The sequence below is a fragment of the Zosterops lateralis genome (assembly GCF_965231275.1).
Source record: "Zosterops lateralis genome assembly, chromosome: 12".
Lineage (NCBI taxonomy): Eukaryota > Metazoa > Chordata > Aves > Passeriformes > Zosteropidae > Zosterops > Zosterops lateralis.
In genome coordinates, this window is record NC_139772.1 from 12201428 (window position 1) to 12215337 (window position 13910).

Consider the following 13910-nt stretch of genomic DNA (forward strand, 5'->3'; position numbering starts at 1 on the left):
TTTAAAAAGGCTAATTCTGGTCCTTGGAGTATTACAATTAGAAATGCTCCAAGCTTCATTTATCTCAATCTGATATTCATTTACTACTCCAGGCTTTCATGTAATGATACTGCTCTACCCACATGACCCTCCCCAGTTAATAAATCCTGTTCTGTAATGAGCAAGAGATTGTCTGCAGAGAGCAGAGACAAAGGCTGGATATACAATCACCATCCATCACAAAGAACACTCACCTGTTTGGGATCAGCCTGACTACTGCAAAAAGACTGCCTCATTTTAAAAATAGAAAATGAGGCTCTGAAAATGGTATCTTGACTACACGGAGTTAACGTTCTTCCTTGTTGTGCCAGTTTGTGGCTCCATTTCTTGAACATTCCCGGGCAGTTTAATTATAAATATCTTCTTCAAAGTTCCACCACTGGTTTATTTTCATAGCCTAACAACCCCCTAAAATATACTTTTCATCTTCATACATAAACAAGGAGCTTAAAGATAGTCTTCTTCCTGCTGCAGAGATGGTGAACAGCCAAGTGGCTGTGCAAGAGTCAGGGTGGGTTCAGCCAGGTTAAACAAACTTGTCCTGGTTGTGCTCATGCTGCACGTAGACTGACTTCACACCTCCCCAGTGCCCCAGGACAGGAGGGGGGCTCAGGGAGGTGCAAGCCAGTTACACACAGCACAGATTTGATCCTGCCTAGCAGGGGTACAGCCACACTCACAGAGCACCGAGACTGAGCAAACAGCCCTGGCTGACTCTGCACAGAGAGCAGCTCGAATCTCTGTGCTCATGGTATACACAATCCCTAAGGATGCTTGAGAGCTGACCATGCATAAGGACTTGTAACAACAACAGCATCAACCACAAAGTCACAGTTTTCTGGTACTGGCAGGTCAAAACAGATCATTAATGACATCTGAATACACCACTCTGTGCCAGTGACTCCCTGCCTCACCATTTCACTTTCAAAAAAGAGTCACAACTGAACTGACAATACATTTTACATGATTTCCCAGCTGTAAGAATATGACCATTCTGGAACACAGCTCCAGATCATATGACAACAGAACTGCCTACACATTGCTCTAGGCAGACATACTGGAAAGGTTTCCTAGAAAGAAGTCTGTCAGGCTAGGTGTGCTTCCCAGAAGTTTTTTGGCTTACCTCCTGGATGTGTTGCTCCAAATGACTGATCAATTTGTTCTATGGTTGGAGCAATTGCCTGAGAGTTAAAATGGACACCACTGAAAAAGAAAATAAAATTAATCTGCCTGAAGGAAACCAAACAGATGCTACAAATATTTACTAATGGCAATACCACATCTAAATTGTAACAAGTCTCCAAGACCAAAGAGTAAACTGGTAATTTAACTGAGTGCCATGATTCAAGAAAAGATGATTATACACACTCCTTTATGACAGCTATTTTTAATTTTTAAAACAAACAATTGAAAAAATGAATTCAGGATTTTAAAAAATGAGCAAAACCAGCCACTCCAACCAAGAGAAAATCATGGGAGGTCTTAAATCACTTACCAATATTTTAACTTCACCTTAGTCAAGTCATAAACTTCAATCACCTGAAACATCAGAAACAGAAATATTGCCACAATTGAGACACTTGCAAATCATTACAGAGGTAAGTCCTTATCAAACGGCAAGACTAGATAGTGCTGCTTTTTCCCCTTCTTACAGAACTCTGCCAGGACAAACCACAGTGTCAGAGGTCAAACTCCAAAAACTGACTCAGCAACTGCACATCTGACATAAGGACTGAACAACTCTGGGTTCAGGAGGGAACTCCCATATCCCAGGTACATCAGTACTGTCTGCAGGAAAAAATACTGTCACTGACACATCAGCACCTTGATTTCTACAAAGGTTACTCTTAAACAAATTCAAAGGAAAGCAACAGCAAGGATTAGCTAATTAGGGAATCCTCTGATGAATGTCAATGGGCCATTCCTTGGGTTGCTCCTATTCCCCTGAAGAATGCCTGTGCAGGGCACGAAGTCCTGACACTGACTACACTGCTGTAACTTTGCAGCTCTTCTGAAGTAAAAGATGAACACTGCAAGACTTAACAGTAATATCCCATTTCAATTATACACGAGGTATCTCACAGCCTCACCAAGCATTACAGAAGACAATCAGAAGAGCAGTCCACAAGGAATCAGGGCAAGCCATCATACCCAGTTCTGATATTTAGTAAATGTTTTAGACTTTATTGAATATTCCAAGGAGCTTTCCACTCTGCAGAAAATATTAGATACAGATCCTCTGTTCTGAATACATTACTGCAAACATGCATCTGAGACTGATGCAATATGATTTTTACGACTGCCACTGGACTTTGAGGCTATACTGGGCCTTAAGCAGAGGATTTTTGGCAAGTAGCCATGGACAAACACAAGCTTCTTCCACTCTACATACGTGTTCCTGTGTCAGCAGGAAGAGAAAACACGTACAGCCCATAACCGCCGTAAAGCAAAGGTAAAACATTTTTTTGTTTTGTATAATCCTCTAACAAATCACTGGCAGATTCTGACAGGACACACTCTTCAGGAGAATAAAGCAGAGTTTCCCAGGGAGCTTGCTACCAAGTGTGGCTTTAAAGCCTAAAAATATCACCAGCTGAGAAGGAAATTTTGGTTTTGGGAGATGCCCAGCAAATAACCCTAAATAAAACAACTTGCAATGCTTAAACCACTACCTCTATATATATTTAGAAAAATAAATCAACATTTAATGTCATTTCAGAATACAAGCAACAAGTAGGGCACAAAGCAAGTAACAAATTAACATTTTGGCAGAACCAACAAGAGAAAAAACATTAATAAAATATGTTAATAAAATACCCTTGGAATTATGCTTCTTGGAAAAACCTAGTTATCTAGTATTTTAATTCAAGTTCTGTTGACATGTCCAGATTTCCTTTACTGTTAAAGCCTATTAAAAAACAAAAGCTACTTTTATGAAAGGCTAGGACTGATTTTACTTTTTTTTTTTAGTGCTCTTGCACATCTTTTCCCTCCACAAAATTTTTTCTGAAAATAGAAAGAACCAGCCCCACCCAGATCTTGTTTTGCAGCCACTACTGTGTGCACTGGGCACCTCCTGAAGCTCTGCTGAAACTGCACAGCACAAGACAAAAGGATGAGCTGAACAACCAGGAGCAGTGCACAAAGAACTGCAGTGGCACAAATGTGTCTCCCCACAAGAGAAACACCCTGACAGCAGCCAACAGGCACCAGTTTGCCAACAGTTCTTTGCCCATGACTCAGATCAGCTCAGGCCAACACTTCCTTTTACCAACAGCAGAGGAATAAATGAGGGCAACTTAGCAAAAATTAAAGGCAGTCAAAGAATCTCAAAAGTCATGAAAGTCATAATGAAGAATAGGCCAGGGCACTTTATTTTTTTTTTCTAAATTACAGCAGCTCCCCTGACAAAAGGATCAGTGTGATTCTATGTGCAGAGAACACAAACTGAGAAGACCAAGGACTGCTCAGTGATGGGTTTACCACACACTCAGAAGACAGTGGCTTTAAATGAGTAAAAAATGTTTCCTCACACTCACTGTTTTGATAATTACTGCTAAGACTTTAAAAAAATGTTCACATGTCTATTACCAGCAATAACAGACTAATGCTGTGAAACCCAACTCCTTCTCCACCTCAGAGGGAGCACACATCTTTAATGCTCCCTTAATGAGACTTTAATGCTAAAATTGCTTTCAGAACCTGGCCCAGGATCTACCAATTCATATCAGCAACATCTCCTGCAATGCTTTGGCTACTGAAGGTGTCTTTCTCCCTTCCCTCTGAAAAAAGGGAGGCAACTTCTTAAGATTATTGCTGCACCAGACTTTATTCCTGCACCAGCTTCCTTGGAATTGTCAAGATTTTCCATCTTAGTAGCCTGAATTTCAAACTCTTTCACAGTCAGATTTATTACCAAGTGTATATTAAAGAAAAAAAACAACACACAAAGAGCATAAAGGCCTCCTGATTTTTCCAATTTTGTTGCTGCTGAGCAACACTGGAAACACAGAGTCACACCATCTTAAAAACAGTCATTACTTTACACCTACTATATCCTTTAACAACTCCTGATGCTCACTTCTGAACTGATCCCATCTAATTTCTTCCAGAAAGCTTTCTGAACGTTTTTACAAGTTTTCATAGCACTGAATGCATTTACACAGCTTGACTATTCATAGTTCAAACAAACAGAAGTATCACTAGACCACTGAACCACAACAAAACAGAAGAGATTGTTTTGCCTGTATTTTTTTTATTTTTGAAACAAACCTAGAAACACATACCAGAAGAGTTTGGGGTTTCTGGTTTTTTCTTTAAAACTAGTTTTTAAATACAGAAAAGCAAGAAATACAGAAAGGCAAGAAAAGCTCTTGCTTGGTTCTTAGCACACTGGGTGTGACAAAATCAGACCCTCAGAAACCAGAGATGAAGAAACAGGGTATACACTACTTACAGCACCTCAAAAACACTACAGGATTGCAACATTCCCCCAAAAAGTCAGTCAGCAAGCCATGTACTTGAAATGATTTTGCCAATTTTGAATTCAGTCTCCTGCAGAATTACATACAGATAGAAAGATTTCGTACAGCTGACAAAGAACTCTCAAGATATTCTCTTCAAAATTGTAAATCCACATACACAGTCTGAATAAGTAAATTCAGGAACTTGCCAAAAACAAGAATTCCATGATTATAGAATGACTTCATGAACAGAAACTACCATAAGGCAATTACAAACAGCAATCTGGGGAAAAAGTGCTCAGTTGTCCCCTCAGCTGTGCTCAATTTGAACTGAAAATTTTCTTCAAAATGTGTATTTTTATAATATAATTTAAAAAAATAAATACTAGTATATCATGGTGTTACAGGCTATTCTTAGAGAAATAAGTACTTCCAACAACTAATCTGAGTTGCTATTCAAGAATTTCATATGAAGTACACAAAGAGCTTGAGTTTCAGCTGATAGCACATGCTTCTCTCCTACAGTAATTTTTGGGATAAAGTAATGGCTGAACTTTAGAGAGTGGTATTTTTCTGCTGGTTTTATTTTAGATGTGAGTAAAGGGCACAGGGCCACTACCTACCACTGTTCCAAACCCTGCAAGTATAGATGTGAGCACCATATTCCAGACTTACCTAAACTGTCAGCAGTCAATTTTTAGTATCACGTTTAATTCCACACTTCTGCTTTCAAATGTTAAGCAGCACAGCAGTTAGAGCAGTTCACTCTCACCCAATTAGCCAAATCAACACCTAAACACTTCTGTCACAGAGAAATTTACACCCACCAGGTGAGAATCAGTGACAATTGCTCAGCACAGCTGGTCTGGCTGAAAGGCCCACTCTGAATAACTAAGAAATTACACACAGATATGTCAAAGGTGCCAGTTAAGAGGTTTTCAAAGTTTTGTACTCATGTAGTCATACCCCTACAGCCCCACGGTTGCCCACTTTGCATGAATAAAAAATACCACTGCCATTACAGATACTTTGCAAGGATAAATGCCATAGGAAGGCAGTGACTGCCTTTTATTTTGCATCTTAACTACACCAAACATCCTTGAGAGATGCAGATCAATTCTTGGTCACCTAAAAGCACAACAGCAAAACTGAATACATCAATTGCAAGAACCAAAACTCATCCAGAACCAACTGAAGTCAGTGCAGGAGCCAGCCACTCACAAGAGCCCTGGATGTGGCTTTCTGGAGGAATCACACACTCACAGCCACACGAGTACTCTACAAAGTTGGCTTAAATGAAAACTATTAACAGGAGGAAGTTTAACTTCATAAATAAAATGGCAGCCCAGATAAAGGAACAACCTGGGCAGAAAACAACACTGGTTTGCATTAATGATGATCTGATTCCAAACCCAAGGCTTAGCTTTAGTAAAGGCCTTGTGCACTTTCTGTGCCACTCAAAACAAGATGGGCAAGTGCAACCACCCTGCACCATCACACTCCTGTGGCATTTGTACATCTCCAGAACACAGGTAAGGTGTCTTACTTCCACAAAGATTTAAATTCCAAACTGAAGAAATGCAGTTCATAATCACAGGAGAGGACTCTACAAATTAAATGTCTAAAGGAGCCACATACTTATGCTCTGTTAAGTATCAATACATCCCAGGGTTTTGCTGTGCATTGTCTGTTTGAGGAGGGGTGTTTCATTACCTTAAGTCTCTGATTGAAAGCATCAAACAGCAGTTTGATTCCATCCTGAGTCAGGTTAAGGATGAGGTCATGGCTAAGAGGCGACTGTAAAACAAACAAACAAAAAATATGTTAATTTCAAGACTACTTTGTTAAGATACACATCACTGTGAAAGTATAAATTGGTTACTTTAGGAAAACAAAAGTACCTCAGAAAACAATCACTTGTTCAATGAATAAGCATAACTAAAATACATTTGGCCAAACCTCTCAATCCCTTCAGTTTCCTTATGAAAAAAATAGAAGTGCCTGCAAAATATCTGTGCTCTGAAAAAACTCCTAAAAGTGTACTTTGTCCAATACTGTAAGTAGGGGAAAAAAACCAAAAATCAAAACAATATAACCTCCAACCCCATTAAAAAAAAAAAAAAAAAAAAAAAAAAAAAAAAAAAAAAAAAAAAAAAAAAAAACCAACAAAACCCCACCCTGGAAATTAATATTCCCAGTTTAGCATCAGAGGCATCATCTAGGGACAGTCTCTGTTGCATTCTTGGTGCACAAAAATACCAAGTCTCACATCAGAACCAAGCAAGTGCTTGACAAAGAGATGGATTTCCACTTCAAAAAATCAAACTGTCACAGCCTTTTTTAGGCCTCAAAAGGAAGGCTTCAGACTCTGATGTTGTGAATTTAGGTTTCCTTAGTTACTGTGAATCATAACAACTAAAGGCTTAATTTGCAGTCTGCTGGAGTCAATAGGAGACATTCCACTGGCTGTCCTGGTGTCTGTATAGGCTCCATGCCCCTCAGCCTGCTGGGCCACTGGGAAGCTGCTCTCTGCCCTACCAGGGCAACCCACACAGACACTTGGGCCCAGGTCAGCTCTTTGATCATGTACCATCTAAAGCACATTTGCTTCTAAATGCTCTTCCCTCCCCAGCTGTCTCCTCAGAGGAGCAAAGAGGCTGAATGGCAGGGAGGCGGCAGGATTCATGCCTTAGAACTGCAACAGGCAGTTTTCTAGCAAAAGACAGAATGGGGATGGACAACTGGGCCAAATAAAGGCTTGTAAAGTGGACAGCCACACCACACAGCCCTTTTATGAATTAAGTATAAGCTATCTTACTTTGCTCTGCTGAGAGGAGCCCTGGGGTTTGACTGTCAAAAGCCCAATTCTCATCCTCAGTTCTCTCACATCAGCACTGTCTTCTAGCCTTGATACTTTCTGAGCATTTTTGTGTGCATGTCCCACCCCTTCCCCAATCATACAGTCAAGTCATCAGATCCTAGACTCCACATCACTAGGTTGAAACAACCCATGGGGCTCTCCATCCCCTGTGATGCAGATTTCCTGTTCCTCTGGATCACTGCAGCAGCTTTTCCTGAAGTTGGTCCAGTTTGAGCTCATCTCTCCTGAACACCAGTGATCTGGTGTGTCAATGCTCTCCTAAATGAAACTTTCACAACATTTCAGACAATGCCATCAATACCTCACTTTTGCTGACAAATTTTATGGCTCTGTGTAGAACTGAAGCAGCACTGCAACACAACTGTAAGCTTGAGATAAAAAGGCCTAATGTTGATCAGTCGTTTTCTAATCCCTTACAAATCTAATTTAGAAAGGCTACAGATAGAGCAAAAAAACCCTTTGTAATCTGACATTCAAATACACCAGCAGAGTTGTTCTGCTATGGGATTTGCTCTGCATTTCATTGGTTTCTAAACAGTTTTCAGAAGGTTATTTCAAAATTAATGAGACCATTACAAGTACTTTTGAGTGGGTGGAAAAAACCCCCAAACATCTGAGGAAAAGCTTGATAATTAGTACAGCAAATAGCTTCTGTTCTATGCTGGCATATTTTCTAATACATGGAAAGATTCAAGGGCACAAATTTAGCTCATGTGACTTTTAATACACAAAATAGAACCTCAAGTATGAAAGATGATGCCAAGAAGCAACAGGAGAGATCCTCCTGAAGGAAGCACCACAGATGTGCAGTTATATTGCTAATCTACATAAAGATGCAGGAAAAAACTCATCACTGAACAATCCCATCAACCAAAATCCAGAAGAAGCCGCTCAGGAAAACAAAGACAATTAGTACCCCATTTAAACTGACCAAAAATGAGTTAAAATTCTTTTATTCACAGAAAAGGATTCATCAAGCTTTTTTGGCACAGTTTGGGCATCCCACTTATGTCAAGTTAAAGACAGCACCATGGGCAGATCTAATTGCATTTAATTGCCATATAAATTTTTGAAAGGAAATACTCACTTGCTGGAGCTCCAGGATCAGAAATTCAGTCCTTTAGACGCAACACTTTTAAATAACATCTGATCACTGTGCTCAAAGGCATTCTTTTACAAGGCAAAGAGGAAAAACATGAAGGCTGTTCATGTACAGTTTTTCCAGATAGAAGTTGTGCATGACAAAGTTAATTTAAAGCTTTGAATCTTCTAAGAACAGAGCTCTTTGTGCTCAGCTGCTAATGAAATGCATGACACTCTGCACGAGGGTGAGGACAGAGCCAGACAGTCAAATGCAGGTCCCGAGTGGTGTGTGAAAAAAAATATCAGGCACTGAGGAAAAAATAATCATCAGAACTATCCCAGAAAGTTGGGAAGAACTATTTTGTTGAATTATACAGATGCTAAAACATCTTTACATTTATTACATTTTGGGGAAAAAAAAAAATCAAACCACTAAACCTGCCCCCTGCAGCCAGAAGAGGAGTTCAGTGTATAGAGTCAAGAACAATGTAACTTTCCAAGAGGTGTAAAAAACCAAGGATTGTTACACCTCTCCTCACTAGCACTGAACCACTAATCCATCTGTGATTCTACAGTCTGAGTGGAACAGGAATCTCATCATTTATCTTAACAACCCTAGAAATAATTCAAATGCACTGTGGTAAGAAAAACTAAAGATCCCCAAAGAACACAAAAAAAAGGAAGGAATGTGTTCACTGCCAGACAGACGCTCCCATGCATTAATGACAAGAAGCCAGATTTGCAATTCAGTCATCATAAAACCCATAAATTCACATAAAGTGAAAAGAAAAGAAAATATAATTCATTTAATGACATGAAATATGTATGCACTGAACACCAGAGTCAAGGTTGTTCTTAGCCATCCAGTATTCACTGCAAACGCACAAGGCCTGAATCCTTATTTTGATACAAACTAACATTCTTTTTCCTGATGCAAAGAGCTGTAATTTGCACCATATGAATATCATCTTCTTACTAACGTGCACGGCACATAAAACATCTGGAGACTCCTTTGAGACATCTGAGACTCCTTTGTCCTATCTCCCCTTGCACTTCCATCAGAAAAACACATTCTACTTGATCTAGCATAGGGGTTTTACTGCTAGTCCCCTTTTTGATGGAAGTCAAACACAGAAGAAACTTAATGCAGAGAAAAGATGCAGAAGGTTTTTTGTGGGGTTCATCACCACCAGACCAAACACAAAACCAGAAAGTAATGAGTGATTCAGTTCTTTAAATTGCAGCACTACTTCACAATGATAAAGTAAATAGACTAGAATTAAATTGTCCAGCTAATTACATAACATTTCACTTCTTAAAGGAAAAACAATGCCACTCCTCCATTGCATATACAAAACTGATAGCTGTTAAATCACTGTACTGCTGTGCTGAGGATTATTACATCTGACATCATGAAACGTATAAAAGCTGCATCTCTCCTGTGGTGGCAATAATTTGGTGTAGTTCAATTTCAAGTAGCCCCACAACTCACACAATATGTACATGAGCACAAAGCATGTTTTAATTCACCATGAGGTGCATTTCCTGGCCAGCCCATGCACTACTCACCTGCTCACTGTAGAGAACCTGGACGTTTTTGATAATGCGACAGTGTTTCTGAAGAATTGCTACAGCCTGAGCCAACGGCATTCCTGAAAATAAAAACAGGGATTTCTTCACTGCAGAGACCAGCTGACAAAGATTTTTAACAGCAAGGTTACTCATGAGGTAACCAAACCACCATCAGCAAACACTGAGTTACAACAGGAAAGGTACGTGGTCAACAAACAAGCTGACTTGACTCATGGTATCAGCACAGACCTGGTGTCTGGAAACAAAAAGTCATTGTTTATCTACCAGTTGTTAGGCATATATGAAAAAAGTATCTCTAGACACAGAATTAAACAGTAAAGTTCAGGCAGAAAAAGCAAAGAGCTTGCCACAGCCTATGCACAAAATTTTCTGATTTTGGGGTCATCAGTCCAATAACTGACAAAACAGCCCATCTCAAACTCCACTGGAGCTGGCTAGAGCACTCCTATACACATTCAATAGGCTCCTGAAACACTTTTTATGGCACACAATCTTTTATTAACCTTGATGAAGTACTGGGTATTCACACCAGACACATACAAATATTAACACAGAGCAATGATTCTCCTTAGACCTAAGAGGCCACATCAGCTGCTGATACAGCTCTATTTGTGTCAAGGAAGAAACTTTATATTCTTAGTTTACACACAAGATATACATACTAAAAACTTGGTTCAATTGAGGCAATACACTTACAGTCAGCCTCATACAATTTCAAGGGCTTTTTTTCTTTCCTTAGCGTATATCTTATCTTTACAACTATATATTTTCGAAAGCAGAAAGGAACAGCTGATTCTGCAGAAAAAAACAGCACTGCAGCATCTCATCATTTATCACATCAAAAACCTTTGTTGCCTTTCCAAATGAAATGTGATCACATTCCTGGATTCAAGGCAGGCATTTATAAAGTGAGGTTATGAGCGCATAATTGTGAAGTTTTATTTTCCTACTAACTGCTGCAAATCAATTTGTATTAGTTATCTGACATTTCATTTCCATTCCTTGCCTGTCCTTTTCTATTTCTAGTTTTTAAATATTAAGAAAGTTGGCCTGATTAGGGACAATTTACCTCAGAACCTACACTTTTATTACATTCAAAACTTTTAGTTACTAGCTACAGGTCTCAAACTCAGACAGTTTGTCATGTCTTAAAGCACCTTTTAGATATTATCTACAGCATCAAAGTGAGAAAACTCTCTCTCTCTTCCCATATATATCAATCTATAACATACACACTTAACTCATCATGGGTACTGCTTTAAAGTAATCATGGCATACCACTAAAAAAAAAAAACCCCAAAAATATCATTCTCATTGCTGTGCCCATATATTGCAGCTTTGCAGAAATGATGAAATTGAGTTTTGGCAAAACAGATGTACAGATTAGAACTATAGTGATTCAATTTGCAAATACCATATACAAACATGTCTGGAGAACTGGTTTACACCTTAGCCCATAATTCTGGGGACAATTTGGTTTGCAGCTAGAAATTATACATCAGTAGATGATATTAAGCAAAAAAAAAGAAGAGTTATTATTTTAATAAAGCTAATGAAATTAAAATGCAGAGCCACACAATAAAGCAGCACTGTTTCCTATTATCTAGGAAATAGCAGTTGCCTTGCAGTCTAGGCAGCAGAGTTTGAAGATGACAGTTATTATGTATTAGATAATATTTTCAAAATGGAACAGAAACACAAATAGCAGCAAGGAGCTAAGATCAAAGATGCTGCTGCAAAAGTTCCGTATTTCTCAACCTAGTAAAAAGCATGAATCCAGAAAAAAAGTAAGGTTGACTGAAGAATCTAAACCCCATGTCCTAAGTCAGCATTCATAAAAGCCCTGCAGAGCTGAGACCATGAGCTCATTTAGAAAATAAAGCAGTGTCCCAGGCTGCAGCCCAGCTGCCAGTGCCCATGCACTGATGGTGCCAGCAGCCCGTGAGGACTTGTCACAAAGCCCCGGAGGGAGAAGGGCACAAACACCGGGCTGGGGCTGCAGCTCCGTGTAAACCGATGCAACCCTGGGCTGGTGAGTGTGCAAACACATGGCTCATGTGACTCCCTTACTCACAGCTCTCTCGGGCTGCAAGCAAATGGACATGGACTGGCTTGGTTCAGTTTTCAGCAGCTCAGAATCAAACAGATTTGGCCACGCAGCTGCTTAGCAGAGCTACAGTGAGCAACCCAAATTCCCCAAGAACAGTTTACAGGACCCAAAATGTGTTCAACAGCCAGTATCCTCCCTTTGCCTCCATTTGCAGAAAGTCAAAGGAGGAATAAAAAATGGGTTCTTTTTCTCCAGTCTTCTCACACACAACATCCCCTTTTTCCTCAACGTTCGTCAGCCTTTGCAGTCAAAGAGGAAAACAAAGAATTCTTTTTCCCTTGCTCATCAGTCAGGAGAACAGGGAAGCAAACATGGTTCCCAGCACATCAGACAGGGAACCAAATTGAGCCATGGCAGTAATGCCCACACAGACCAGTGCTGGGGCTCTTCTGTCACAGACCTTTCCCTCTTCTAAATGCTGGAGTGACACAAGCAGCACAGACAGTTCACCCACATACACTGGTCAGGGACATCATGGCTTGAAGCATCAGCCTGTGCTAAGACTGTGTGGCTTGAAGGGATGGGGATAGAGAAGTGAATAAAGATTATGAGAAAAATACAAGAAAATCTAAGATGAATCATAATGCATTAAATAAAGACACGTGAAACTTGGTAGGAAAAGAAAATAAAAAGCACAAGAGAAATGCAAGTATGCTTTAGAAATTACACATCTCAAACGCTAATAATATAGCTATAGGCAGTACAGAATTAGTATTTAATTGCTCTCCTTTAGAACAGCAGGAATGTAGCCCAAGAGGTGCAGTGGCACAGGTATCTAAACTCAGTCTCGGGTAAATTTTTTACGCTCTAGTCACATAGTGAGTCAACACTGGAGCCAGAAACAGAATCCAAGAAGTCATGTACAAAATTTTCCTGGCATTTCCCCTCAGTCATCTCCATTGTGGGCACAGTACTGGAAGCCAGAGTCAGCAGCAGTTCAGGAATACTGCCATTAGTTCTGCTAAGAGCAGAGCTAAACAAATAATGAGTAGAACAGTGCTGGCAGTGAGAGCCTCATTTACAGCAGCACTACCAACTCTGCTGCCACTACCAGAGCTGAACCAGCTCTGTCAGCAGGGACAACCTTCCCACAGCACTGCTGGTGCCCGGCAAAGGTAAGGATCCCAATACCTAGTCAGCCTCCTGCTCGGCACCAGCAGGTCATGCTAATTATACTTTAGACACATCACGTGGTGCCTGTGTTTACTCCAAGAAATACAGCTGAGTTTCCTCCCTCTCACATCCATACGTGTGTGTGTGTGTGCACAGAGACACTGTAAAATTTTAACCATGAGACTGCTTTAACAGGCTCGCCTTGGGAAAGGGAAAAACATTTTCTCTTTCCTTTTCTTGTTTTGGCACTGAGAATGGAGGGGAGCTGTCTGTATTTATGGAGACAGCCAGGGTATGCAGTTGGAGGTGGCTTTTCCCCAGGTAACACAGGCACTAAAGGAGGGCAGAAGGTCACACAGAGCATTTAGGGCACAAGGAGTTCACCAAGATTTCAAAGGGTGGGACCTGAGGTGCTATAATTAGCCTCCAAAAGCCATTTAGCCCTGTCAGTAACCATCCAGTTGTACTTGACTGAAGTCTCAGCAGCATAAACAACCCTTTGTGTTTCATGGGTTTCATATAAATAACTCCAAGGCACAGCACCACTCCTTAGGCCCAGCCTAGTTCAGGGCAACTGTGTAACAGTGTCTTCAGGAACAGTCTGTCCCCTGGCTGTCACAGGTGACAC

General features: G+C 40.2%; 1 protein-coding gene across 2 annotated transcripts in view; it reads right to left on the reverse strand.

The window, feature by feature from the left end:
• PHAF1 (phagophore assembly factor 1) overlaps positions 1-13910 on the reverse strand; it is a 35566-nt gene that overhangs the window by 20197 nt on the left and 1459 nt on the right. For both annotated transcript variants that reach the window (XR_014591009.1, XM_083870418.1), the window contains exons 3-6: positions 10036-10118; positions 6216-6299; positions 1535-1578; positions 1163-1242 (exon numbers count right to left, since the gene is read on the reverse strand). Coding sequence is in view for 1 of the 2 variants with exons in the window: in XM_083870418.1 (XP_083726544.1) it covers positions 1163-1242; positions 1535-1578; positions 6216-6299; positions 10036-10118 (291 nt within the window). In the remaining variant the exon portion in view is untranslated. The remainder of the gene's footprint in view (positions 1-1162; positions 1243-1534; positions 1579-6215; positions 6300-10035; positions 10119-13910) is intronic.